The sequence below is a fragment of the Apodemus sylvaticus genome, chromosome 10 (assembly GCF_947179515.1).
Source record: "Apodemus sylvaticus chromosome 10, mApoSyl1.1, whole genome shotgun sequence".
NCBI classification, from domain to species: domain Eukaryota; kingdom Metazoa; phylum Chordata; class Mammalia; order Rodentia; family Muridae; genus Apodemus; species Apodemus sylvaticus.
Genome location: NC_067481.1, coordinates 22349689 through 22375273, shown reverse-complemented (window position 1 = coordinate 22375273; position 25585 = coordinate 22349689). Strand labels below are relative to the sequence as shown.

Genomic DNA, 25585 nt, shown 5'->3' with positions numbered 1-25585 from the left:
AAAATATTGTACCACTAGCCGGGCGGTGGTGGGGCACGCCTGTAATCCCAGCACTCTGGGAGGCAGAGGCAGGCAGATTTCTGAATTCAAGGCCAGCCTGGTCTACAGACTGAGTTCCAGGACAGCCAGGGCTACACAGAGAAACCCTGTCTCCAAAAAACCAAAAGTACCACTGAGCTATGTCACACTTTTCTTTATACTTGTCAGAGTCAGGATCTCACTAATTGCCCAGGTTGACCTTGAACCCCCAACTCAGCCACTTAAATAGCTTGAGGTTATAGGCCTTCAACACCAGGCCTGGCTTCATAAAATTAGCTTATCCAATTTCCAATCCAATCCTTGGGTCAATTCCAAACATTATAAGCACAACAGCTGATTTAAGAATGCTAGAAATGATTCTGATGTGAATCACTAACAACCACTTCTGTTGAAAATAGCTACAGAACCAGAACATGGGGCCAGTGGGACGGCTTATCTGGTACGCTGCTTACCACCGAGCTTGAAAGCTTGACCACCAAGTTCAATACATGGAAGCAGAGAAGAGATTCCTAAAAGTTGTCCTGTGACATCTATACTGATGTATGGCATCCGTCACACCACACACACACACACACACACACACACACACACACACACACTTGAGCAGACTTTTTTTTTGAGATATGGCCTCATTATGTAGCCTTGGCTGGCCTGGAACTCAATATGTAGACTGGGCTAACCTTAAACTCAGAGATTCATCTGACTGTGCTTCCCTAGTGCTGGGATTATAGGTGTGGGCCACAATGCCTGGCTGCAAACAGATTCTCTTGGCATGCAATCAAATGGTCACCCCCAGATCAGCACCCTTCTTCACAAAGGTGGGCAAACTCAATAGTTTTCTCTTCGTATACATTGTTTTGGTTTGGTTTGGTTTTTCAAGACATGGTTTCTCTGTGTAGCTCCGGCTGTTCTGGAACTCACTCTGTAGACCAGGCTGGCCTTGAACTAAGAAATCCGCCTGCCTCTGCCTCCCAAGGGCTGGGATTAAAGGTGTGCGCCACCACCACCCAGCCGCATTGCTGTTTTAAAATGTATTTTTTCACCAGTCAGATGCAGTTGAAAACCCATGGCATCCACACTGCATCTGTTACAATCTGAGTGCCTGAGTTTGTAGGTATACTCTGAATCTGCTGTTCATTCACTGCTGCTAATAACTCACAAGTACTGCCAAAGAATCATTTGACATTACAAAGTTCTTAGCAGGATCATGTGATTAAATCAGACAACGTAGGCTTATGACCCCATCCAACTTTGCACATTTACAGATCGATGAATTAAAAATACATTAATTAAAAATACATGGCTGGGCCCGGCAGTGGTGGCGCATGCCTGTAATCCCAGCACTCTGGGAGGCAGAGGCAGGCAGATTTCTGAGTTTGAGGCCAGCCTGGTCTACAGAGTGAGCTCCAGGACTATACAGAGAAACCCTGTCTCGGAAAAAACCAAATCCAAAAAAAAAAAAAGTTTAAAAAAAATACATGGTTGACACTGCAACGTATCCTAACAGAGATGCCCTATAAAAATGTCCGTTTTCTCTCTAAACACCTCCAAGATAAACACTTAAGCAATTCTGCCTTAGGTCAACTTAACTTTTAGCAATTACAAAGACATTCAAAACGTTCAGTCAGCCTCCGTCAGATCCTAGACTCACTGGGTGGCAGTTTTTAAAAGCTCCTTTGGCTGGCAGGGTGGTTTGGGGTAAACACCACTAAGCCTGATTTTGGTCCCTGGGACCCACACAGTGGAAAGAAACAACTGACTCCCCAAAGTTGTCCTGTGAATTCCACATGTGTGCCACAGACTGTGTACATACACCAAAGTGTTTACACATAGTCACATCTACCCTGCAGGTAAAAATCTTTTTAAAATTCATCTTTTAATGTGTAAAGGTGTTTTTATCTGCAAACACCTGTGCAACACTTGTGTGCCTAGTGCTCTGAGGCCTGAGGAGAGTTCTGACCCCTTGTAACTGGAGTTATGGGCAGTTGTCAGCTGCCATCTGAATGCTGGCAACAGAACTTGTGTCCTCAGGAAAAGCAGCCAGTGCTTTTAACCAGTGAACCATCTGTCCGGCCTCTAGGGGTAAGACTCTTCATCAGCTGTATCATATGGAGGAAGGAAGGGAAAAATTCCTTCAGCCACTGCTTGGAAACTACTGCGTAACATCTGCGACCCAGCAAACACTGATTAGATTTTTACATGGCAAGCACTGCAGCTTCACTCTTACTTCAAGTGTTTGCTAGAATACTGGATGGGTTGGGCTCTTTCTGTTTTTGCCAACTTGATACAAGCTAGTGTCATCTGGGAAGAGGGAGCCTGAACTGAGAAAATGCCTTCATAGGACAGTGCTGTGACAAGGCAAGGTTCTGAATGGTACTGTGGCTGGTGGTCTTGGGTTGTATAAAAAGCAGGCTGAGCAAGGCAGGAAGCAGCACCCCACGGCTCTGTTCAAGTTTCTGTCTTTACTTCCCTCAGTGACAGACTGTGACCTGGGAGTATGGCCTCTTTCCTTCCCAAGTTGCTTTTGGCCAGGCACTTATGACATCAACAGGAAATAAACTGGGATAAACATTTTTTAATCAAGTTGAGCTTCTCCAATCACATTAATAATGATTCAGATCAAGAGAGATACACTCTCTTTAAATAGGCACACTCCAGAGTTTTCTGACCTGCTGGGCTTTTGCACTGCTCGGTATCCTTTTTATTCTTGTTAAGTACTAGACAGATGTTAGCAAGTGAGAGGTCACTGAAGATGGACCCTCCCTCAGGATCAGCTCTGCCTCCTCTTAAATTTAAATACCATACGGAAGGTGAAGGTGTCAGGGCTCAGATGAGACCCACTCAGGAAAACTACTTCCCACAGGTCAAAACAGAATTTGAGTTCTATCTCAGGACATGACACTGCTGTACCTTCTCTTAGGAGTCAATCCAACGGGGACTGCCAAGAGACCACACCTCAAAAAAGCTGACTCACCTGACAGGATAAAGGAGGTTGAATAATTGCCTTTTAAATAGTATATTTATACCCACAGAGGCCCCTTGTCCGGTGCACCTGTGGGTCTTTACTGCTAAGTCTGTCTGGTTTTCTGAGTTCTAACTTTAAAGGTGTAACTTTTCCTTTTCTTCTTCTTTTATCTCTTCTTTTGGATACTGGTTGAGTATGCTGGCCCTGTCACTCTGGACATGGTCACTCATTTACGAAGACCCTCCCACAAAATGCCATGTGACGGCTTGCCGCCAGCCACTCACACGCTGGCTTGCTTTGGACCCTAGCTCAGAAGGCAAGGCTTTCTATCTTGCTCTTCTGCACCCCTCTTTTCTGGCAGCTCCAGAGATCTCTCGTTGTTGCTTTGGCCTTTTTGAGATGGGGTCTCTAACACAGCCCTGGCCACACTGAACAACATACAGCAGGCTGACTCCGCCTCCAGAGACCTGGGACTAAACGTGTGCACTCCACACCCACACTGCTTCAGAGATTTAGATTTCTGATCCTGCTAAGCTTGTGTTTTCTGCCTAACCTATGATTTCTCTCTCAAATTTAAAGCTTCTAACTCTACTCTGGTTTCTTTTTTAAATGTTTTTCCCCCTTCCCTTCTCCCTCTTGCTTCGGGCTATAGAGTTTTTTGTTTGTTTGTTTCTAATTATAGATGGTTGTGAGCCACTATGTGGTTGCTGGGAATTGAACTCATGACCTATGGAAGAGCAGTCAGTGCTTAACCGCTGAGCCACCTCACCAGTCCTTCTACTCTGTTTTTTAAATCTTTTATCTATGAAGCTAAAAATCAATAAAAGGGAACCCCAATTCTCAGGTAACATTCGTAGCAAAACATCTAGTTTTGCTAAAATTACAGCTAAGAACAAAATGTTCTAATTTTCTGAGAGTAAAAAAAATGTTCAGGAGCCTGATTTCAGATAAAAACTTAGTGGGGGAGGACTATTTCCCTTCTCCTCGTGGTTGCTGGGACTGCAATGAATAGCGCATACCAAGAAATCAAGAATCCTTCACTGTCCTCTACAATGTTACCTTGCTCTAAATTGTGACACCTCCATTCTTTTAGTCAATCAAACTTACTAGCTGTTTGTTGATCTAGAAACATCCCCCACCCTACAGAATTTACGGGATCGTGGCCAGTCAGAGTAGAAATTCTTTCCTCCTCCCCCTTCCCCAGACCTCTTGTCCCCAATGGCATGTCACAAGGGCTATTTCATGTTGTACTCCCTCTGACCTTCATGAAAATAAAGTAAACGAGCCCAATAGCCTCATATTTACTCCATGCCAACAACAAACAAGACACTTTATTTTTCTAAAAAATATTTAAAAATTAAATCAATTCTAACCTACAAATAAAATTTCAATTTAACATTCATATATGTAAGTGAATGTCATATGACTTGTGAAAAAATTTATCTGGGAAGCAGAGGCAGGTGGATTTCTGAGTTCGAGGCCAGCCTGGTCTACAGAGTGAGTTCCAGGACAGCCAGGGCTACACAGAGAAACCCTGTCTCAGAAAAAAACAAAACAAACAAACAAACAAACAAAACAAAAACCAAAACAAAACAAAAAACCAAATAAAAAAAATTATAAATACTGGGGTGCCTGTGAGGTACCAGCCAGAGAGACAGGGTGAGCGCTAGCCACTAGAAAGCGACCTGTTATCCAGGGTCTTTTACCCAGTAACTAGCTGTCTATCTCCACCACCACCCCCTTTTTTAAATCCCAAGATTCTTTATTGTGCTTTCTTTTTATTCCAGAGTCATACTTTTTTTTCAGGGTCAGTAGAGATGCACTGAGATGGAGCGTCAGGCAACTGGCAGTGTGGGAAGTTGGGATAGATCCAACAGCAACGCCATTTTCACTTTAAAGCACAACTAAAACTGTTCAGTTAGATAAGGTGGCTTATAGCCATAAAATCTAGCACTTAGGATACTGAAGCAGACAGTATGCTACTGCTTCAAGTTCAAGGCCAGTCTGGACTATATATCGAGTTCTAGGCCAGCCTAGGCTATGCTGTACAGCCCTGTCTCAAAAATTAAAAATTTGATGGCTCAGCAGTTAAGAGCACTAGCTGTTCTTGCAGAGGCTCCAGATTCAATTCCCAGTAACCACATGGTAGCTCACAACTGTAACTCCAGTTCCAGGGGATCTGATACCCTTACACAGACATGTGCAGGCAAATCACCAATATACATAAAATAAAAAATAATTTAAAAAAAGCAAACCCAAAACAATCTTATTCCCAAAGAGGAACGTTGGAAGACAAAGATGAAAACTCCTGAAGAGATGAGTCAAAATGGACTCTGGACATTCAAGGAGAATCCTCAACAGAGGCAGAACCAGAGGGCCAAGTACATTACAGGGAGCTGTGGTGAAGTGTACACAAGGCAGCAGCACTCTCTACTGCTGGAGGAGAGAAAGACACCAGGCACTGGCTGGAGCTGGCTATGTCTTAGAGGAAGCAGGGTTGTGCACACCAACGCCTCCAATCCTAATCTTGACAGAAATCCCATCACCAAAGACAAAAGGACAGTCACAAAAGCAGCCACCTCAATAACCAACAGGCACCACAGGGTTCTGGCATCTACTTCTCCTTTAACTTACTCTTGGGAAGGAGAACTTCAGAGTACTGAGCCTCTCTGAAGCCATTCTGAGAGCACAGCACCCACTTCTCAGTGTTAGCCTTAGACTGATGTTCATATGGAACCTACCTTCCATCTTTTGGTTCTTCTATGACATCTTCACAGGAATGTGCATTTTCTAAAGAGATACTTGATCCCCACTCCCCAGCTATCAGACTATTTGTTGAAACATGGTCTCCTGGATTGGACACACACACACACACACACACACACTCAAGCACTGATGTTTGGGAGGATACAGAATATACTCATGGAAACCAGAGGGCGGGAAGTATGGACTCTCCAGTAGCACTTGTACAGAATTCTCTTGGGTCCTCATTTCAATAGGTGCCAACTCTCTCAGAGCAAGCCGCCCAAGCAGGAACTTTCAGGCAGAAAACAGCAGCATCCTGCTCACACTGTTGTCAAAAGGCAATAGATGCAGAAGAGATGGCCAACACTGTTTATTTGACCACCAAGCTTCCCCTCACATCAAACACCAACAGAAAAGGTCTTTCTGTTAACTCCAGTTCCAAGGGATCTGATTATCCTTACACTGATATACATGCAGGCAAACACCAATGCACATGAAATAAAAAATAAACAAATCATAAAAAAGAAATACTTAAAAAAAAGTCATACCCTCTACACAGCAACACTCTCAGCTTATGCACACACTTTTACCCATCACAGTGTACAATTAGAACTACGGCTTCTGGCCAGCTAGGGAGAGAGAGCACTGCCGCGCCAATCCAAACAGTGGCCGGAAAGCCTCTCTGCACCCAGTTCCTACTCATGAGCCTCCGCTTCGAGGGATACCTGGACCGCCGCCTACAGAGCTTCCACATCACTCAACACTGGAGAACGAGGAGAAAGCACTGGTGTAAGAAGAGACAGTGAATCCTCAGCAGGACTCTGTGACAGGCGACAAGGCGCCCACACAGCAGCCCACCATTGTTCTCCAGTCTTCTAAAGTCCTAGAGCAAGAAAGTAAAGGCAGGAGTCCAGTACTCAAAAATTTAAAAACTAGCTCCAATGACTAAGCCAAGCCCTGATTGGCTGGAATGTACAATAAGGCTAGGCTTCAGGCCAATCAGAATTCCTGTTGTTGGCAAGTTACTAAGCACTACAGCAACTGCCACTCACCTGGCCCAATATTTCCCTAAAATTGCTCAGTTTATTCAACACAGGTTAATATATGAATCTAAATTCCATTCAGGAAAAGAGACCGCCTATATTCTACCTTTGTTCCACTAATGACTATTTAACAATTCTACATGTTAATATCAGGATTAAAATAATTTGCTATATTTCTAAATTTATCCCTTCATTAGACATAACTCATTTCTTCCATCTTTCTTTACCTCTGAGCCACACTTAAAGCATATCAACTTGAAGTTTTTCTCATTAATATGATTTCAAAGTCAAAGATAAATTCCCATTCAGCTTTCAGACAATGAAATGTCTAGCTGCTTGCCCTAGAACTCTATGAGGTGAACAAATTCCTAATGTTAATCAGGTTGGAAGGGGAGGAGTATTCCTACCAACTCTTTGGTTAAAAAAGGTTAGGAACCCCTATGGTAGAAGGAGAGAACTGAACACAAACACACACACACACACACACACACACACACACACACACACACACAGAATGTAAAAAAAGAAGAGAATAATGGTGCTTGTGTGCTTTAGAACTGATATAGAAACATTATCTCAGGGGCTGGAGAGATGGTTCAGTGGTTAGGAGCACTGGCTCCTACAAGGAAAGACCCAGGTTCAATGCCTAACACCCAAAGCTCACAACTATCTGTAGTTTCAGGGCATTCAAGGCCCTCTTCTGACCTCTGCAGGCACTACACACATCTGGCACACAGCCGCATATGCAGGCAAAATACACATTAGTGAAAATAAAAATATGTGTAAAGAACAGATTGTTGGGGCTGGAGAGATGGCTCAGTGATTCACAGTACTTGCTGGTCTGAATTACAGAGGACCTAGGTCCACTTCCTAGCACCCACATGGTGGATCACAACCACCTGTAGCTATAGTTCCAAAGGACCCAATGCCCTCATCTGGCCTCCATGGACACATGTACACGCAGGCAAAAACCCATACATATACAATAATTAAATCTAAAGAAAAGAAATATCAGCTTAGGGAAGCCAGCGAGGATGCGCTATTTCCCCAGCTGTGGCTCCCGATTCTTTGGGATTTCTCCGTCCAGTCACACCAGATATAGAATGATGACAGACACACTTCCTCTTTGGTGACCTGCTTGAAAATCCACCCATATGTCATAATAAAAACTATCTACAGAGACCAATAACCAGAGAACTTTAATTCAAGACAGGCATTGTATATTAGAAAAACTGTCCAGCAGCTTCCCAGGAATATCAAAGGTATCAAGTTAGGTCAACTGTTGAACTGTCTGAATCTTAACCCCTTATCTACAAAGTAGCAGACAAAGAAAAACAATTTGAGAGCAGTAAAATGGCCTAGGGTGGTTACCACCAAGCCTGACAACTTGAGTTCAATGTGGAACTCAAATGGTAGAAAATCAATTCCCAAAAGTTGTTCTCTGGCCTCCAAAGTTGTCAGACACACAGACACAGACAGACAGACAGACACACACACACAGAATTCCATTTTGGGGTGTGCTAACACTCAACTTAGACTACCTGAAAGGAAGTAGATGTGGCTTCCATATTTGACACTAAAGAAAGAGAACACATAGTGAAATAAGGTACAAAGGGAGCCTCAGTGGGACTTGGGTGCAGCATGTCCATGGGCATGCACATGGGTGGAGGCTTCTCTTTTCTGCACTGCTCTACACTGTTTCAATGCATCCTTTACTCTGCTTTTGTAGCTGCTATGGGACTTGTGACAAACTAACACAGAAGGTCTTTTTGGACACACTGAAACTAAAGAAATAAGATGTAGCCACAGGAAAGGTTGCAACCATGATGTCTGATGTCTTGATGTCCCTCTCATCTTACCCCTCTGTGGGACTGTGACAACTTAGCAGCAGCAAGATCCATTATAATATCCCAAGATATAAGGAAGGATTCCTACTGGGCCTCATTAAGACATTCTAAGAGACAGTAGAAGGATGTAAGTTCCGGGCATGCCCCTCCCCATCCCCTGCTAGTTCCCTACTCTAGCTTCAACAATGGAAAGACTCTACAGCAATAGATGCCATCATACCAATAGATCCTAATGCCCACCCTTCTAAGGATGTCTGACACAGTAGAGGTCAAAGTGATTTAAGGTATTTTCTTTTTATTTTATATACAGAACTGGACTATAATGAACATACAAATCTAATTAGCTTTAGTATGTCTAAAAAAATGAACTCTATAAATATATATTACACGTCTGTTAAGAAAGCATTTTTCTCCAGGGGTTGGTGGCGCACACCTTTAATCCCAGCACTTGGGAGGCAGAGGCAAGCAGATTTCTGAGTCTGAGACCAGCCTGGTCTACAAAGTGAGTTCCAGGACAGCTAGGGCTACACAGAGAAACCCTGTCTCAAAAAAAAAAAAAAAAAAGAAAAAAAAAAGAAAAGAAAAGAAAAGAAAGAAAGAAAAAAAGAAAAAAGAAAAAAAGAAAGCATTTTTCACTTTTATTTACAGTTGCACTGACTTGGTGGTAGATAACTGCTTGTTTGTCTAGATGCTTTGCTTACACATGTATGTCTATGAGAAGGTGACATAGCCTCTGGAACTAAAGTAACGAACAGTTGTGAGCTGCCATGTGGGTACTGGGAATTGAACCCAGGTCCTCTGGAAAAGCTGCCAATGCTCTTAACCACTGAGCCACCTCTCCAGTCAATAACTGTTTTGTAATCAATAACATATTCAGTTCCACAAAAAAGTCAGTTAACCAAACACCATGATTTACATGATGTGGTTGTAGTATAACACTACTTGTTTTACTGTTTCATGTTCTCTCTCTCTCTCTCTCACACACACACACACACACACACACACACACACACACACACACACACACAGCCCTGGCTAGCCTAAAACTGTGGAGGTCTGGCTGCCCTTGAACTTGTCTGCTTGCCTCTGCCTCCCAGGTTCTGGGCTACAGTGAGCACCCCCATCTAGGGGCTGGGCTACAGTGAGCACCCCCCCCAGGTGCTGGGCTATAGTAAGCACCCCCGTCTAGGGGCTGGGCTACAGTGAGCACCCCCCCCAGGTGCTGGGCTATAGTGAGCACCCCCCCCCAGGTGCTGGGCTATAGTGAGCACCCCCCCCCAGGTGCTGGGCTATAGTGAGCACCCCCATCTAGGTGCTGGGCTATAGTGAGCACCCTCGTCTAGCTTCTCATTGTAAAACAAGGACTGATGGGTCCACAATGCAGGGACCACAGGTGTGTGCTTCCATTACCATAGCCAGCCTTTGTTTCTTAATATATCTATCGCTTCATAATCATTTATCACCATATATGACAAAATACCCTCTAAAGCTAATCTGTTTGGTTTTTTAAGGAGGAGGTGCTTTAGAAAGAGGACACAGAAGCCAAGTCTAGTCAAGCATAGTGGTGTACACCTTTAATCCCAGCACTTGGTTGGCAGAGACAGATGAATGGATCTCCAGGAGTTCAAGGCTGGTCGGTCTACATAGAAAGACCTGTTTAAAGTCCAAATCAGAGACACTCTACAGGAGAGTTACAGTAAGAGGATAGATTCCTTAAATGACATATGACCATTTATTTATAGCAGTAAGAAGCACTAAATTCTTTCCAAATATAAGTAAAATAAATTTAAGCTCTGTTTGTGTTAGCAATAGGCTTTCTCTCTCATTTTGCAATGCCTTAAGTTACGTAGGAGGGGGCTGGAGAGATGGCTCAGCTGTTAAGAGCACTGATTGCTTTTCCAAAAATTCCTGAGTTCAAACCCCAGCAACCACATGGTGGCTCACAACCATCCATAATGAGATCTGACGCCCTCTTCTGGTGCATCTGAAGACAGCTACAGTGTACTTAGATACAACAATAAATAAATAAGCTGGAGGGAGTGGGGCCAAACAGAGGGAGCAGAGGACCTGAATTCAAATTCCCAGCAACCACATGATTGCTCACAACCATCTGTACAGCTACAGTGTACTCGCATACATAAAATAAGTAAATAAATAAATCTTTAAGCTATGCAGGAACTGATGCTTAACTCTAGACACTGTAATGATGCGGAAACTCAAATAGGAGGAGGAGACGAGGCTAAACTGATAGCTCAAGGAATCAACTACATTTTGTCTGGTCTCTCAGCTTTCAAGTCAGGTACTACCCATACACCAGATAACTACAATATTCATTGTAGCTCTCCGAGTAGCCGCTTATACGTCTAACTTGGACAGTAAAACCCTCAGAATCTTGATTTCTAGTTCTCCTCACCTGACTCTGTTTGCCACCAGAAATTATTCAGACTGAAGACATACCCTACAGGCTTGGTATGAACACATGAAACAACAGGGGAGGGGGCCTAAGGGCACTGTAGTTCACCCTGAACAAAGGATCAAATTAATCTGTAACTGATAAAGGAATCGGTTCACCTTTGGTATCAGAAGAAGTCCGCCTGCTGTTCCAAGCCTGCTTCAAAAACCAGTTCTTAAGCCGGTGTCAGAATTCACCGAGTGTTCTAGAAAAACCACTCACTCAGCAGCTCCCTAGGCTAGGCCAGACTGGCAATCTCGGGCTACTGCAGCTGCCCAGCAGTGCCAACTGCATCTAAACAGCTGTCCTAGAGCTTAAGAACGCTCACCGGGAGGAATGGCGAAGAAACGCCTGACCCGTGCTGCAAGAGACGAGCTCCTCATTCACCCTCTGTCTACCCATTTTTAACTTCTACGGTTATCAGGGGGCGACCAGGTCCATACAGCAGGCATCTGATCTCCTCAGATTCACATTTAAAGACCACTGAGTGTAAGCAGTGAGGAAAAGGAAGTGAGGATGAGAATGCTCTGGCTTTGGAGGCGTCCAGTAAGGACAGACAACAATGCACACAAGTTAGCCAGAGCGGGCGGAGGTCGGTCGGGGCTATGTTAAGGAAGTCGTCATTGACGCCGCGACGCCTCCCCCACTCTGCAGCCGACCTCTGAGATTCCTACCCCCACCCCGCCTCGGAGACCCGGCCTCTACGATTAGAACGATCTTCCTCCCCACGGCAGAACAAGACCATGCCTCAAGCTCCCTACTAGGCAGAAGCAGAAGGGGGTAACAGACCCCCTAAGGGTGCCTCTTCAGGAGGGTCTATGTGGACTCCAGCTCAGATGGGGGGGTGCCTGCAGGAGAGGCATCGTCTCAACATTTGGGGGCTGCCTCGGTGGCGTGCCGACCTTCCCCAAGCCACGAGCTGCAAGCTCGTCTCCTCCATGACTCTACCACCTGGTTACCTCTTTGCTTCTTCGTCCTCCTGCAGTTCAGGCTCGGTCGCCGCCATTACCACATCGCACTCCGCGGTAGCCGCCATCTTACCGCCGGGACCAGAGAGCCGGGTGGGAGGCAGGCGGTGAAGAGCACTTCCGGTTGGAGCATCGAGCCGCTCGGCTGCAGCGCGCCCAGAGGGACTCCCTCGAGCTCTTCTACCAACGAGAGGCTCCGCTTGGGGCCAGAGCGGCCTCCCATCCCTGGAGGTCCACGGTGGTCTCCGCGCTGGGGCGGGAGCCCAGGGACGGTTCCTGTGCGTAGGGGGCGCCACTTTACCCGTGGGTAAGAGGAGGGTACAGAAGGATGTTGCCTCTCTAGACCTAAGCTTGCCTCAGTAGCCCTACTGCCCGGTTGCCATAACAACTAGCAATCCTAGAGTCTCGGGTATGGCTTGTGAGTCCCGGGTGGGTGGAGACCCGGTCCCCAAAGGCACTTGAGGATAAAAAGCCCCCCAAGACTACCTTCCCGATTTTGCAGTGTGTCCACAGCTTCCTCCCAGGAAAGGCATGAAGAGCCACTTTGAGCCCAGTCCCCAGCTTTCATCAGTTCCTGGAAGCCCTGCCCCACCAAGCCAGGGGAACGCAGGGCGTCTTCACCCTGCGCCTTTCATCCTCCACGGATCTCTGAGCACCAACTGGTTCATCACCCCAATGACGCGGACCCTTTTATGAGGCTGCTTTCATGTCAGCCGCTTGGGAGTGCCATCTCAGCGTTAAGCCTAGAAAGGATGACATGGCGCCCCAGCCCCTGCCCCTGCCCCGGAGTTTATAAGGCAGCTCATGGGGTGAGGTCCCTTTTCCTTAATGTCCCCTGTCCTCCTACTGCTCATAAACTCTACCCAGCACGCTTGTCTGGCCAATTGTTGTCTGGACTGGGAAGACAGCTTAATTACCTTTGTAGTACCACTACCACACACAACAGTGTTTAGTTGTATTAAATTGAGGCCTTCTGGGGTTAAATGTGCGGAGGAGACGACCTTGAGATTGTAATTTAAAGCCAAAAGGAACAAAAATAAGACAATGGAAAGCAAACAGGGTCTATGCCCCTTCCCTAAAGGAAAGCTGTGTGTCAAAGTCCGTAACTTTAGGAGCGTAAACGATAGGGGCCACTGGTTAGAGATTGATAGCTGGACCTCAGTGGATTGAAATGCTGTGACCCTTTAATACGGTTCCTCATGTCATGGTAATCCCCAGCCATAAAATTATTTTTTGTTGCTACTTCATAACTGTAAATTTTCTACTGTTGCGAATCATAATGTAAATATTTTTGGAGATAGGTTTGCCAAAAAGGTCATCACCCATAAGTTGAGAACCACTGCCTTAATTAGTAAATCGATTGAATTTGTTTTCACCCATTTCTCAACAACAGAAAAAAAAGAGCAAATTTTTATTCCTTGCTGAATTCCTTATGTTGGATTCCTTCTGTTCATCTGTTCAACTGAATGTTCTAGAAAACATGAAACGTGGGGTAAATCATACAGTCCTCAGAATTGCAAACCTTGTCAAATGCCTTTTGTCCTCATGCCACACATCCCCAAATCATCTCATCCCAAAGTCTTGACATTAAAAGCAAATAAATAAACTCAGAGACTGCTAATAGTCCCCTAACCGATCCTCAGTTTCATCTTTGTCAAGTCTTAACTCTTCCAAGAGAATGATCTTCCTTACAAAAGAGCATGTCATTTCCCTGCAATAAACTTGCCAATAGCTTGCTATTGGGGTGTTTGGTCCCAGCCTCCCACACATCTTCATTATTTGGCTAGTCTTTGCAATCCATACTGAGCCCCTAGGGATTTGTGGCTTCAGAACTGTCATGAATCTTGTATTTCCTCTATGTTATAGCTATCCCTGCCTGTCAACCTGACTACATCTGGAATGAACTACAATCCAGAAATGGAGGGCACACCTGTGATCCGGGTCTTGAGGTTGGAACACAGGTTTCTGACATGGATATTTGCATGGAGATCTTGAGGCTTAGGGACCAGGAAAAGCTTAAGCCCACGCTAAGGTAGTACAAGCAGATCTCTAAATTCAAGGTCAGCCTGGGACAAAGCAAGTTCCAGATTCAGCTGGGTGGCACTCACCTTTAATCTAGGCCACACCTGTGAGAGGCCTTAATAAGGACCTTGGAAGAAGGGAGATTAGCTCTTTCCTTGCTTACACTTACCTGCCAGCACACCTGTTGTGGATTCCCACCACTTCAGGATTCCAGCGGGAACAACTAGCCTTGAGGGACTGAGCAACTATTAGATTCTTGGATTTCCCAGTCAGCCTGTTGTTGGATTAGTTAGAATACCAACTGTAAGTCATTACAATAAACCCCCTTAATTTATAGAGACATTCCATAAGTTCTGTGACTCTAGAGAACCCAGACTGATACAAGACATGTCATGGTTCTTGTATTTCCTCTGCTTCAGATATCTCTGTCCTCTTCAGCCCTTCCACCCTGAACACAGACACGCCCCTTTCCACCCTTCTCTTTGGTATCTGTTACCTCTAAGTAAAATGCCCCTCTGCTGTGCCCATAGCACCCCATTTCAATAACAACATTCATTATGGTTTGTTGTGATTGTTAGTTTGGATGTCTAATTATCCTAGACAGTGAATTTATTGCCAATCACTCTAACTCATAGCTTTTCCTTTGTAAAAGGCCCTACATAAGGTTCAAACAAGACAAAGTAGGTCCTGAGGTGTTTGATTTGTTTGTTTGTTTGTTTGTTTCTGAAACAGGGTCTCTGTGTAGATTATGTTGTCTTCAGAAAATCTCCCTACTTCATCCTCCAAGTGCTGGGATTCAAATGTGAGCCTCCATTCCAAGTTCAAAAAAAAGTCCACATTTAGTCGAGTGTGGTGGCATGCGCCTTTAATCTCAGCACTCAGGAGGCAGAGGCAGGTGGATCTCTGAGTCTGAGATCATCATGGTTCTCAGAGTGATTTCAAGGACAGCCAAAGCTACACAGTGAAATCCTGTCTTGAAAAATGAAAAGAGAAAAACAAATAGAGATTCAAAGAGCATTTGCTTAGTATGTGCACGACCCTGGGTCCTATTCATAGCATAGCACCGCCAAGAAAAGAAAAAACTTGTGGAATAGATGATAGAATTAACGAAGCATACTCTCTTTTAGAGAGAGAATCCCCTTTGTACCCAGACACAAATTCTGGTGGGCATTTCCCCGCCGGCCTCTGGGGGCGCTGTGCGATCAGCGCTCACTTTGCGTCGCTGGAAGTTGTCTTGAAGGCTGGACGTTGCGGGGCGGGACCTCAGGGCAAGTTCTTCCACCCGGAGGAAGAGGGCCGTCTTTACAGTCTAGCTGCCCCTCCCATGGTCCGGCCCACTCTGGGGGGCACCTCCGCGGGAGTGCTGCGGAGACCCGGAGGTATGGAGCCGGAAGGCGGGGCTCAGAGCGGCCTCGGTCTCTGCCTCTGAGATTCTGAGGGCTGCCCTTCAGGGGTACTGTGTGGCGGCAGCCTCTCTGTCGCTTACTAAAACGCTCAGACCACGCCGTGGAGATCAGTGAGAAGAAACTCTCCTGGAGAGGTTTCTACTTGGGACCCCTTTGGAGGCTGACCTCTGCTTTCTGGGGGAAGGAGGAAGGGGAGATTCCTGGCGCTCCCCAGGTGCCTGTGTCTGGAAGTTTCCCTTTAGGAGGACCTCTCTCTGGAGACTAGAGAGTTTATAAATCTGAGCATTCTCTGTGCCTGTCAGTCCAAGGGATGTAAAATCCATCTTTCGGAAGCACTTTATTCTTTATTCCGTTTCTTGTCAGATCTTTATTTTGCCCGTGGATTCAACTGGGAATGATTAAATGGAATTTATTGTCATTCAAGAAAGCAAGTTATTCTTTGTATTTGCATGCTCTCCCTGAGGAGAAGATGACAAGAGTCTTAAATTCCTGCTTTCTTCACGGGAGTCATGGTTAAAGGGAGAAAACAGCCTGGTGTGTAAATACCTCAATTATTCCATCAGCTGGAAGCCAGCTTGGGGTACATGAGACCCTGTTTCAAAACAAAACACCCCAAAAATAAAAAGAGCAAGAGTATTTGTGGGACTTCCTTCAGTACTTGGTGCCCTATACATCTTGTGCACAGGAACGAATCTGGCCAGCTTTTTTTTTTTATATCCCCCCCCCCCATCTAGGCCCCTCCCTTTATGGTGCCATTAACCCTGCACCTGCTGTGTGCCAAATACTGGCCACTCCTGGGATAAGGTTATTACAGCTCACTGCTCAGTAGTTCTGTAAACACATCAGGGTGGTGCTAAACCCCGGATGCTTCCCGAACTGCTGTTTGGATTCTGTCTCCCCTCAGCACCTGGCTTCTGTCCTTTTAGGTTGAAAGCTAAGCATGGGGAAAAGCTGCAAGGTGGTCGTGTGTGGCCAGGCATCTGTGGGCAAGACTTCGATTCTTGAGCAGCTTCTGTACGGGAACCATGTTGTGGGTGAGTGTTGCCAGTCCAGCAGACTGGTGGAAGACCTTGAATGGAGCAGTAGGGTTTGGTCACGCCCTGAACCCAAAAGCTAAAAGGGAATCATCAGTTGCTTTCACACCCTTCCAGTTAGGGCTAGAGGCATGGCTGACTGCCAGAGCACTGGTCTAACATGTACTAGGCCTTGGTTTTGAACCCCAGCAATGGAGGGTGAAAATAATACATTGTACCCCCAAGTTCTATGACATTGAACAAATCTAGAAGAAACCCAAGGCCAAGATAGGAAGAACCCCATTCCCATAGCACTTGGCCAGAGGTGGATGTAGGGTGTCTGCTTCTATCAATATCCACCTTGTTGTTGTTATTGCCTGTGAGAGGGCCTCAATGTACAGGCCAGGCAGGCCATGAATTCACAGAGATCAACCAGCCTCTGCTCCTGCCTCCCTGCCTCTAAGAGCTTCAATTCAAGGTGTGTATTCCCACACGCAGTTCTGTGTTGTCCTTTTGCTTAGTGTGATAAAGACACGACACTCGTTCCCCACGCCATTCCTGTCTCACTCTCAAGTTTCTCCCGAGCCCCCACACTCCTTGTGTCTGGTCTCGCTCACGGTTCCCGTCTCTCTTGACTCATGCTCAAGTCTCCTTTTAACCCAGGTTCTGAGATGATGGAGACCCAGGAGGACATCTATGTCGGCTCCATCGAGACAGACCGAGGGGTGCGGGAGCAGGTGCGCTTCTATGATACGCGGGGTCTCCGGGATGGGGCCGAGTTGCCCAAGCACTGCTTCTCCTGCACTGATGGCTACGTCCTGGTCTACAGCACAGACAGCCGGGAATCATTCCAGCGAGTCGAGCTGCTCAAGAAGGAGATCGACAAGTCGAAGGACAAGAAGGAGGTGTGTGGCCTGGACTTCTGCTGGCAGCCCAGTGGCAGGAGAACATGGGTCCTTAGTAGGCTTTGGGATGCTGGCGTGATTCCCGTTGTGCTCATTTGCCAAGAGGTAGCTTAGGAGCTAAGGCCGGAAGGTCATTGGAGAGGATCTTCAACCCACACCAGAGGTAGCCAGTCATATGATAGGAAAGTTCAACCAGAGTCTTCTCCTTGGTTCAATAGGCTCCCTCCTAACACATGAAGCTCGGCCTAGGTTTTCTTCTCTGTGGTTCTGTGCTCCTGCTAGTCCTCCCGAATTCCTCTGGGAACTGCATCCTCCCCAGTTGCTGGCCAGAAACAGCTGATAGCGCCTCCTGATCCTGAGCCACTGCATGCCTACAGCCTTTGTTCTCTTCTGTCCTCTCCAGGTCACCATCGTGGTCCTCGGCAACAAGTGTGACCTGCAGGAGCAGCGTCGTGTAGACCCTGACGTGGCCCAGCACTGGGCCAAGTCCGAGAAGGTGAGGCTGTGGGAGGTGTCGGTGGCTGACCGCCGCTCCCTCCTGGAGCCTTTCATCTACCTGGCCAGCAAGATGACCCAGCCCCAGAGCAAGTCTGCCTTCCCCCTCAGCCGCAAGAACAAGGGCAGCGGCTCCTTGGATGGCTGAGTAGCCGCCCTTCTCGCTTCACCATTCCAGCCCCTTTCCAGCAGGGGCGGCGGGGGAGAGCGCAGGGTGCATAAGCAAGCTGTCCTTCCCAGTCAGCAGGGGAGCGACCACGAGGCCAGGGAGCTGGGCTGGCCCAGGCCAGGGCCACTTTTGTCCTCTCTTAACTCTAAGAAGTGCAAGTGAACGTGACCGCTGGCCCTCCCCGTGACCTTCCGTGACAGCTCCACCCCACCCCACCCCACCCCACCCCACCCCACCCCACCCCACCCCACCCCCAGCTGGTCATATTCTCTTTGCTGTTGTTACCTGGACACGTATGGGTTAGTGTCCCTTCCATCTGCCTGGCACAGGAAGCAGGGCTGTCATGCCAAAGTGCCCAGTCCAGGATCTGGCTCCTATCGGGAATCCCGGCTCTCTGAATTTCCTGCCAGTAACCTATGCACAGTACCAGCCCCAGGGCAAGAGTAACCCGGTACTGTGAGCGTCCATTTGTGTGTGCTGCCTTAGGGTTGGTTCCTCATCCTTCACCCTGATCGTTCCCATGGACTGTCCATGGCTGGGTAAAGCCAGGCTCCTGGGAGTGGCATTTTCTGTTTGACCTCTACCCCGGCTCTTAGTTGTTTGACTTCCTCTTCCTGTTCCAGGAGCAGAGGTCTTATTGGCCGAGGTAATAGAATGATGACTGGGCTGCCACTTGCCCTGTGGCTTAGCAAGGTTGTTCTCCTAGCATCAGTCTTCTCACGATGACCACCTAGAGCCACCGGTAGCTCTGTGATTTTCCTAAAGCTGGAGGCTTGGGCCTCCAGTATGCCCCTGTCCCACCCTCTTCAAGGTGCTACCACAACCAGCCCTGGAGGCTGGGCAGCCTCTCCTAACCACCAGGGGGCAGGAGTGCACTCTGCTCAGTGGCACAGTCTGGCCGCTCACAGGGCTAGTATCCATCCCTCCTGGTCGGTTATTATTATTATTATTATTTTTTTTTTGGCTAGTAGCTGGACTTATATTTATACTCTCTCTGTATTTATACGCCTGCTGCCCTGGTGAAGGTGGGATAAGACACGCCTCTAGCCCTTTTTACCTCAGATGCCTGAACAGACCCAGGCAAACCAGTAGCAGCTTCCTAGGAGCTGACAGGCCTTCCGTCAGAGCCTTGTGCTATCAAGTGAGCTCATAACCCACAACTTCCGGTGCCCACTTCGTGCTCCTGATGTGCACACCTCACATGATTAAACACTACAGCCAGGCCACCTCCAGTACCCACTCCTGCTCCTCAGAACAGGCGAGAAGGGACTGGTGCCCAGGCCTGGGCAAGGAGAGTCAGGGCACCTACAGGCTCAAGCTTGAAGTTCATTTATTGGTGTGTGACACAATAAAACCACAACTGCTGTTATCAAAAAGTTTCCCGTCCCCTACCCCTTTTCTTGTCCCATTGGAAATATCTTTCAAAAAAAAAAAGAACCTAGGCAGATACTGGCAAAATCCCATGTTGAATGGGGGGAATGGCACTGGCTTTGACAGACATGAAAAGTTGATCTGGAGGGTATACTGGACTGTGTACCAGCTAGAAACGCCACACTTGGGATGGCCAGACCCCAGTGTGGAGTGGAGAGTCCCTAAGCTGAGGGAGACCCAGAGAGCCCCCTTAGAGTTGGGGTTCAAAAGAAACCACTGAAAGGCTAAGAACAGCTGTGGTAAGACAGGTCACATCATTAAAGCCGGGCCAGGCGGGGTGGTGCATGCCTTCAGTTCCATTACTCAAGAGGCAGAGGCAGGTGGATTTCTTGAATTTGCCAGCCTGTGTACATAGTTCCAGACCAGCCAGTTCTACAGTCAGGCCCAGCCTAAATGCCACTCTTACCTTCGAGCCCCACCCCACAGTGGACAGAGCTTCATTTCCACTCTGCCTCACTTTCACAGTACATTTTTGAGGAACTTTGGGGGTCTCTTATCTCTATGGCCCTCTGCCATACGTACCCTGTAGTCAACTTGTGGTTGTTTTGTTGTTTGAGACAGTGTCTAGCTATATGGCCCAAACTGACTTTGAACTCCTAATCCAGGTCCTAGGATTGCAGGAATGCACCACCATATCTGGCTACCCCATGGTAAATATGTCATAGGTTCCAGCCTACTTCAGTTTGAGATCCCTCTCTCTAGTGATTGTCCAGACAGCTCCAGAACATGGCAGGAGAGCCTGGCTCTTGGGAGCTAAGATGCTGTCAGCTCTGTGTACGTCTCTGGTTGGGGGTCAGGGTACGAGAGCACCATGAGACTGGGACTGTGGTTTTTGCATAGATCTTTGGGATTTGTTGAGTCATAGATGCAGGGCAGCCTAGGGCTGGCCCAGGAAAGGAGGGAAGTGGTGGTCCTCAGAGCCAGGGGACTGGGAAACCCCAGTCTGAGTGAAGAGCAGCTACCCAGGTTGCGTGGGAACCCGGAAACTGCAAAAGGCGGGTCTCTATGGGATGTGGAGACGAGTGTCTGGCTGGAAGAGATAGGATGTGGCCATTCCGAGTCTGCTAATAGGGAGCAAAGAGGATGGGTCCTGTAGCAGGGCGGACAGCCCCTGCTGGAGAACGAAACAGAGCGGGGCCCAGGACGGGAGCTGGGAAGAGGGTAGCAGCTGCTGTTGCGGCAGGACGGAGGGTCAGGGGCCCTGGCAGGGCACAGATGGCAGCAGCTGTGGTGGGCAGTGCACCAGGCAGGAAGCGGGCTGCCAGCGTCTTGGTGAGTTGCTTCTGCAAGGCCAATTTAGACTACAATAAAAACAGAAATGGACAGGGTCTCTGATACCAGAGAAGCACGCCCCCTCCCTGGGACACATCCAGGAGCTTTTTTGCCTGGGGACGTGCCTTTTGGAGTTCTAAATCTGACCTCCTCCCCTCCCGCCCCCAAACAGCCATGCCAGGGACCTTGCTGTGCCAGCTGTCTTCCTGCCCAGCAGATGGACAGCCTGGGGACAAGCAGCACTGTGAGGGGTGGGAAGAGACAGTCTCTAGGATAAGCACACCCACCCTTGGCTTTTGCCCTTAGGCCCAGCCCACCTGCAGGAAATTCCTCTGGGTATAGCCCAACCTGACCCCTAACCCTCTCCCTGCTCGGGCAGCTGCAGGGCCAGCAGCCTCCCTCCTGCCGCACCCCAAGCCTTTCAGCTGGCCCTTCCTCCTCCTCCTCTCCCGTGCAGATAGTGGTCCCCTAGAGACAGGTACCTTGAGAACACTCACAGCCAGTGCTGTGTGCTTCTGTAGCTTGCTGTGCTGGCTGGAGGGCTTGGGGGGCTTCCCAGCCAGCCGGTCTTTGTGCCTCCGGCTGTTCATGTGCTGGCAGGCAGACAGACAGACAGACAGACAGACAGGGAATGAGATGAGGAAGCCCACAGAACCCAAACCATTCTTTTGCCCAGACTATCTCAGACTTCTTCTTACCCACAGTTCTCACGCTCAATACATACAAGGGGCTCTCAGAGTGGGGCAGTTCTGGGCAACCTTGCCACATCTGTGCCTCAGTGAGCATCAGTCCTTCCTCCCTTGCTCCGATACCCACCTTTTCCTGGCCTCCCTTCTCGTACCTGCTTGAGCTGGGTCTCTGAATTGACGTGGAGCTGACAGAGGGCACAATGGAAAGGAGGGCTGGGGCCCTGCCGGCCCCCACGATTTCCCATCACTCTTTTTGTCTTGTGTCCAGTCCCTCCTCGGGACACAGGACGGCCCCGGCCCCTTCGGGGAGCACCTTGATGACCTTCCACCATCCATCTGTGCTTAGCTCCTGGAAGAAAAGACGACAGTCTCTCAGTCTCTCGGTACGGAAGGGAAGCCGCAGCACCACACTAAGTTAGCTCGGCTGCCCCTTCACACATGCGGCCCTCCAGCCACAGGCTTCTCTCTTTCCTCCATCTCTGGCTGTCTATGGCTTCCTGTCGGCATCCCTTAAGGAAGACAGCCTTTTAAAATAGACAGGACAAAAAGTCCCTTCCTTTTAATCTAAGGAGTATGGAGGAGGGTACTCCAGTCCCTTAGTGACCCTCAGTTCTGGTTGCTGCAGACGACTTCTCTTCCCAATGGCCCTCCCTTGAGATGAAGAGGAGGACCCAGAAATGTCTTTGTAGTAACAGTGGGTAGGTGACAGTGACGTGAATGACACTGGCGCGCACCCAGGAAGCACTGACCTGTGTTGTGAGCCTGGAGCTGAGAGGCAGAGTTCACCGTCACTTTACAGGTAGAACAGTAGAGGCGTCCCTTCTCACCCCTGCCTTCCCCATTCCCTCCACTTCCCACGGCCACTTCTGCTGGCTCAGGCCCTGGGGCTTCCCTGCTAGGATCCGGGGAGCAGGGTGGGCAAGAAGAAGAAGAGGAGGAAGAGGAGGCAGCGGCATCGGAAAGTTCTGAGTGGGCGGGGTCTCCGGGTGATGGGTCCAGGGTCGGTGGTAGCTGAAGCGAAGGGGATGCAGAATCTGCAGGGACAAGGGACATATGGGGAGGTTTGCACCTCTGAGGCACAGCACTGACATGGTGAGAGAATGGGGGGCTGAAAGGCTTCCTGGTAAAGGACAGCTAGTTCTAAATTCTGGGTTCATCCTGCCACCAACTTAAGTTTCCCTGTATAAAAGTCATAAAATCGCTGAGCAGTGGTGGCGCACGCCTTTAATCCCAGCACTTGGGAGGCAGAGGTAAGAGGATTTCAGAGTTTGAGGCCAACCTGATCTACACAGTGAGTTCCAGGACAGCCAGGGCTACACAGAGAAACCCTGTCTCGAAAAAAACCAGGAAAAAAAATCATAAAATCAGACAGAGTAGGTCACACTTTCAGCCTGACATTCTAAGTCTTCAGTATTGAGTAAGTAGAAATCACCAGAAAGAGGTGCTAGAATGTTTACAGACTATTATAATAGCATTAAACTGGAAATTAGAGAGGTCCATCACCCAGGCGAACGGTGCTCTATTCACGCAGCAGAGAGCACAGTACGGGAAGTGAAAATGACCACGTGTAAACTCAGACATGATGGGTGTTAGTGGAGGTTTTAGGGGGAGTGTGGTTATTTTGTGGGTCTTATGTATGCCAGGCTGGCCACGAACTCACTATATAGCTGAGAATACCCTTGAACTTCTAGTCTTCCTGCCTCCACCTCCCAAGTGCTGTGATTATAGGTCTGTGCAACCATTCCCAGTTTCCAAGTGGTATGCAAGTACTGTACCCACTGAGTTATGCCCCCAGCCCCCTGTCTTTTGTTTTCTGAGCCAGGGTCTTATAGAACCAAGGCTAGCCTTAAAATTGATGTGTAGTCCAGACTGACCTGAAACTCTGAATTCTCCTTCCTCAGTCTATAAGGAGTGTGGGGGACAGTGGTACCCATGAGCTGAGACACAGGCTTCTCCCTCCAGCCCCCAGGGAAAAAAACAAACCTACCCACATCTGTTTGTTTGGTTTTTTTTTGTTGTTGTTGTTTTGAGACAGGGTTTCTCTGCACAGCTCTGGCTGTCCTGGAACTCACTCTGTAGACCAGGCTGGCCTCGAACTCAGAAATCCGCCTTCCTCTGCCTCCCAGAGTGCTGGGATTACAGGCGTGCACCACCACCGCCCGGCTACCCACATCTGAATGCAGACCTCTGACTTCTCAATTGTGGAGAAAATACATTTCTATTGTTCCGGCAACCTACTTTGTTCTGCCAGGCTTCGGGAACCAACACTGGGAGTAGCTGGATCATAGCCCAGGCTAGGTGTGCGGGCAGCATGTTGCCTGGTCCTCGAGTGAGCCCGAGGAAGGAGGCACAGTAGGTGTCTGCTGACGTCTGTATCTACGGGATCGCCTTTTAAGCAAGAAGGATGGTGAAAGGCTACAGAGATGGCTCAGCAGTCACGAGCATGTACTGTTCTCACAGCCGATGGCGTGCAACCCCCAGTGCCATAACCACTTGTACTCCAGCCCCAGGGGATCTCAGACACACACACACACACACACACACACACACACACACACACACACGCACGCACGCGCAAAAAAAAAAAAAGCCCAAGTTTTTAAAAAAGCCAGGCAGTAGTGGTGCACGCCTTTAATCCCAGTACTGTCAGGAGGCAGAGACAGGTGAATCTAAACTCACGGCCAGCCTGATGGATAGAGCAAGTTCAGAACAGCTGAAGCTACACAGAGAAACCCTGTCTCGAAAAACCAAAAAAAAAGGGGAGAGAGATGGTTGACGAGCCAGAGTCACTCAAGCCGCGGTCAGAAGCCAGCCTCACGGTGTGGACTTGAACCCAAGACTGACCTTTGCTCTGCGGGGTTTCAGGGCTTCTTCCAGTGGCTGGAGGTGAGGCCGACGACAGCACTGTCCCATTTGTGGTCAAGTTTCGAGGCCTCTGCTTGCTCTTGGCAGCTTCCACAGCCTTGAGTTTTCTGGCGTGTCTGTGGCCCTTGTAATGAGCTTCAGCCTGGTTCTGGAAGAGGGAGGGGAGGGGAGGGGGTCACCTTCCCTTGGGTCACATGCCTCATCTAGGAATGAGGCTGAGCAGAGGGATAGGCCAGAGGAGCATGGGGTCAAAGGGACACAAGGCTTGGCCACCAAGGGGTGAAGTCAGTGTCACCACCATTGCTACGTGTATACAGTCCTCTCACACAGGTGCTCCAATGCAGGCAGCCTGCCTTCAGAATCAAACTTGGCCATTTATAAGCTATGCATCTTTTAGGCAAGTCGCAGCACCTCACTCAAAGGCAGTGTGTGTGTGTGTGTGTGTGTGTGTGTGTGTGTTGAACTTAGAGTTGAACACAGAGCCTTGTGACTACTGGGCAAATACTCTCCACTAAGCCAGTTCTCCAGCCCTGTTTGTTTCTGTGTTCCCAGATCCAGAAGTGTTGAACCCAGGAACATTCACCAAGTGATGTCCTTGGGTGTCTGCCTATATATGTACAGAATATTCTGGAAATGGACTACTTTGTGGCCCAGACTGGCTTTAAACTCATGATCCTCCTGCCTCAGCCTCCCGAGTAAGAGGACCACAGGTGCGCCCCACCGTGCCCCGCTTAAAGCTCTGTGGATGTTCACGTTAAATGGGATATGAATTGTAAGGGTCTAGTTTATAAAGTAGGGTCTCCTGAATGTTAAGGAGTCCACCCATGTTTTGAGTTTATGAACACCAAAAGCATCCCTTTTTTATTTTTATTATTTTTTTTTTTTTTGTTTTTTCCAAGACAGGGTTTCTCTGTATAGTCCTGGCTGTCCTGGAACTTACTCTGTAGACTAGGCTGGCTTCAAACTCAGAAATCCACCTGCCTCTGCCTCCCAACTGCTGGGATTAAAGGCATGTGTCACCACTGCCCGGCTATTGTTCATTTTTTAAAAATAATTTTTGAGCATTTGCTATTGGCCTAGCCATTTGCAAGGGCCTAGGAATGGAGGGAGACATGTCCTTTCCAGCAAATCTCTTTGTCTACATTTTGTAGAATGATGTGACTTAAACATCTGGAGAGAATGCCACAGCTGGGGTGTCAGCATCCGCTTTAGTTCAGCCAGGAGAATCTACTTGTTTCTCAACTATTTCCCCAAAGTGG

The 25585-nt window shown here is 48.1% G+C and overlaps 3 protein-coding genes and 1 long non-coding RNA gene across 11 annotated transcripts in view; 1 reads left to right on the top strand and 3 right to left on the bottom strand.

Moving 5' to 3' along the window:
- Dnajc7 (DnaJ heat shock protein family (Hsp40) member C7) overlaps nucleotides 1–12143 on the bottom strand; it is a 36624-nt gene extending 24481 nt beyond the window's left edge. The window contains exon 1 of the mRNA XM_052197329.1: nucleotides 12051–12143. Within this exon, the coding sequence (XP_052053289.1) occupies nucleotides 12051–12127 (77 nt within the window). The 5' untranslated portion in view covers nucleotides 12128–12143. The remainder of the gene's footprint in view (nucleotides 1–12050) is intronic.
- Nucleotides 12144–13411: 1268 nt separating this feature from the next.
- LOC127695296 (uncharacterized) lies at nucleotides 13412–18450 on the bottom strand. Its single transcript, XR_007979939.1, has 3 exons — nucleotides 18355–18450; nucleotides 14251–14355; nucleotides 13412–13530 (listed from the first exon to the last, which is right to left on the bottom strand). It is a non-coding gene; the product is annotated as an uncharacterized LOC127695296 (long non-coding RNA).
- Nkiras2 (NFKB inhibitor interacting Ras like 2) lies at nucleotides 15297–19506 on the top strand. Of its 4 annotated transcripts, none has more exons than XM_052197336.1 (4): nucleotides 15297–15460; nucleotides 16414–16521; nucleotides 17164–17405; nucleotides 17809–19506. In XM_052197336.1, exons 2-4 carry the CDS (start codon nucleotides 16428–16430, stop codon nucleotides 18046–18048), a joined length of 576 nt encoding a protein of 191 aa, XP_052053296.1. In that variant the 5' UTR covers nucleotides 15297–15460; nucleotides 16414–16427; the 3' UTR covers nucleotides 18049–19506. The 4 variants fall into 4 exon arrangements, with proteins under 4 accessions (XP_052053296.1, XP_052053298.1, XP_052053299.1 ...); XM_052197338.1 differs by lacking the exon at nucleotides 15297–15460 and adding an exon at nucleotides 15472–15621; XM_052197339.1 differs by lacking the exon at nucleotides 15297–15460 and adding an exon at nucleotides 15633–16021.
- The window catches only part of Znf385c (zinc finger protein 385C), a 28013-nt gene continuing 21866 nt past the window's right edge, over nucleotides 19439–25585 (bottom strand). For 3 of the 5 annotated variants that reach the window (XM_052197330.1, XM_052197331.1, XM_052197334.1), the window contains 5 exons: nucleotides 24302–24474; nucleotides 22211–22530; nucleotides 21614–21810; nucleotides 21255–21365; nucleotides 19439–20801 (listed from right to left, as the gene is read on the bottom strand). In XM_052197330.1, the coding sequence (XP_052053290.1) occupies nucleotides 20565–20801; nucleotides 21255–21365; nucleotides 21614–21810; nucleotides 22211–22530; nucleotides 24302–24474 (1038 nt within the window). In that variant the 3' untranslated portion in view covers nucleotides 19439–20564. The remainder of the gene's footprint in view (nucleotides 20802–21254; nucleotides 21366–21613; nucleotides 21811–22210; nucleotides 22531–24301; nucleotides 24475–25585) is intronic. The other 2 variants (XM_052197333.1, XM_052197332.1) reach the window with 2 other exon arrangements.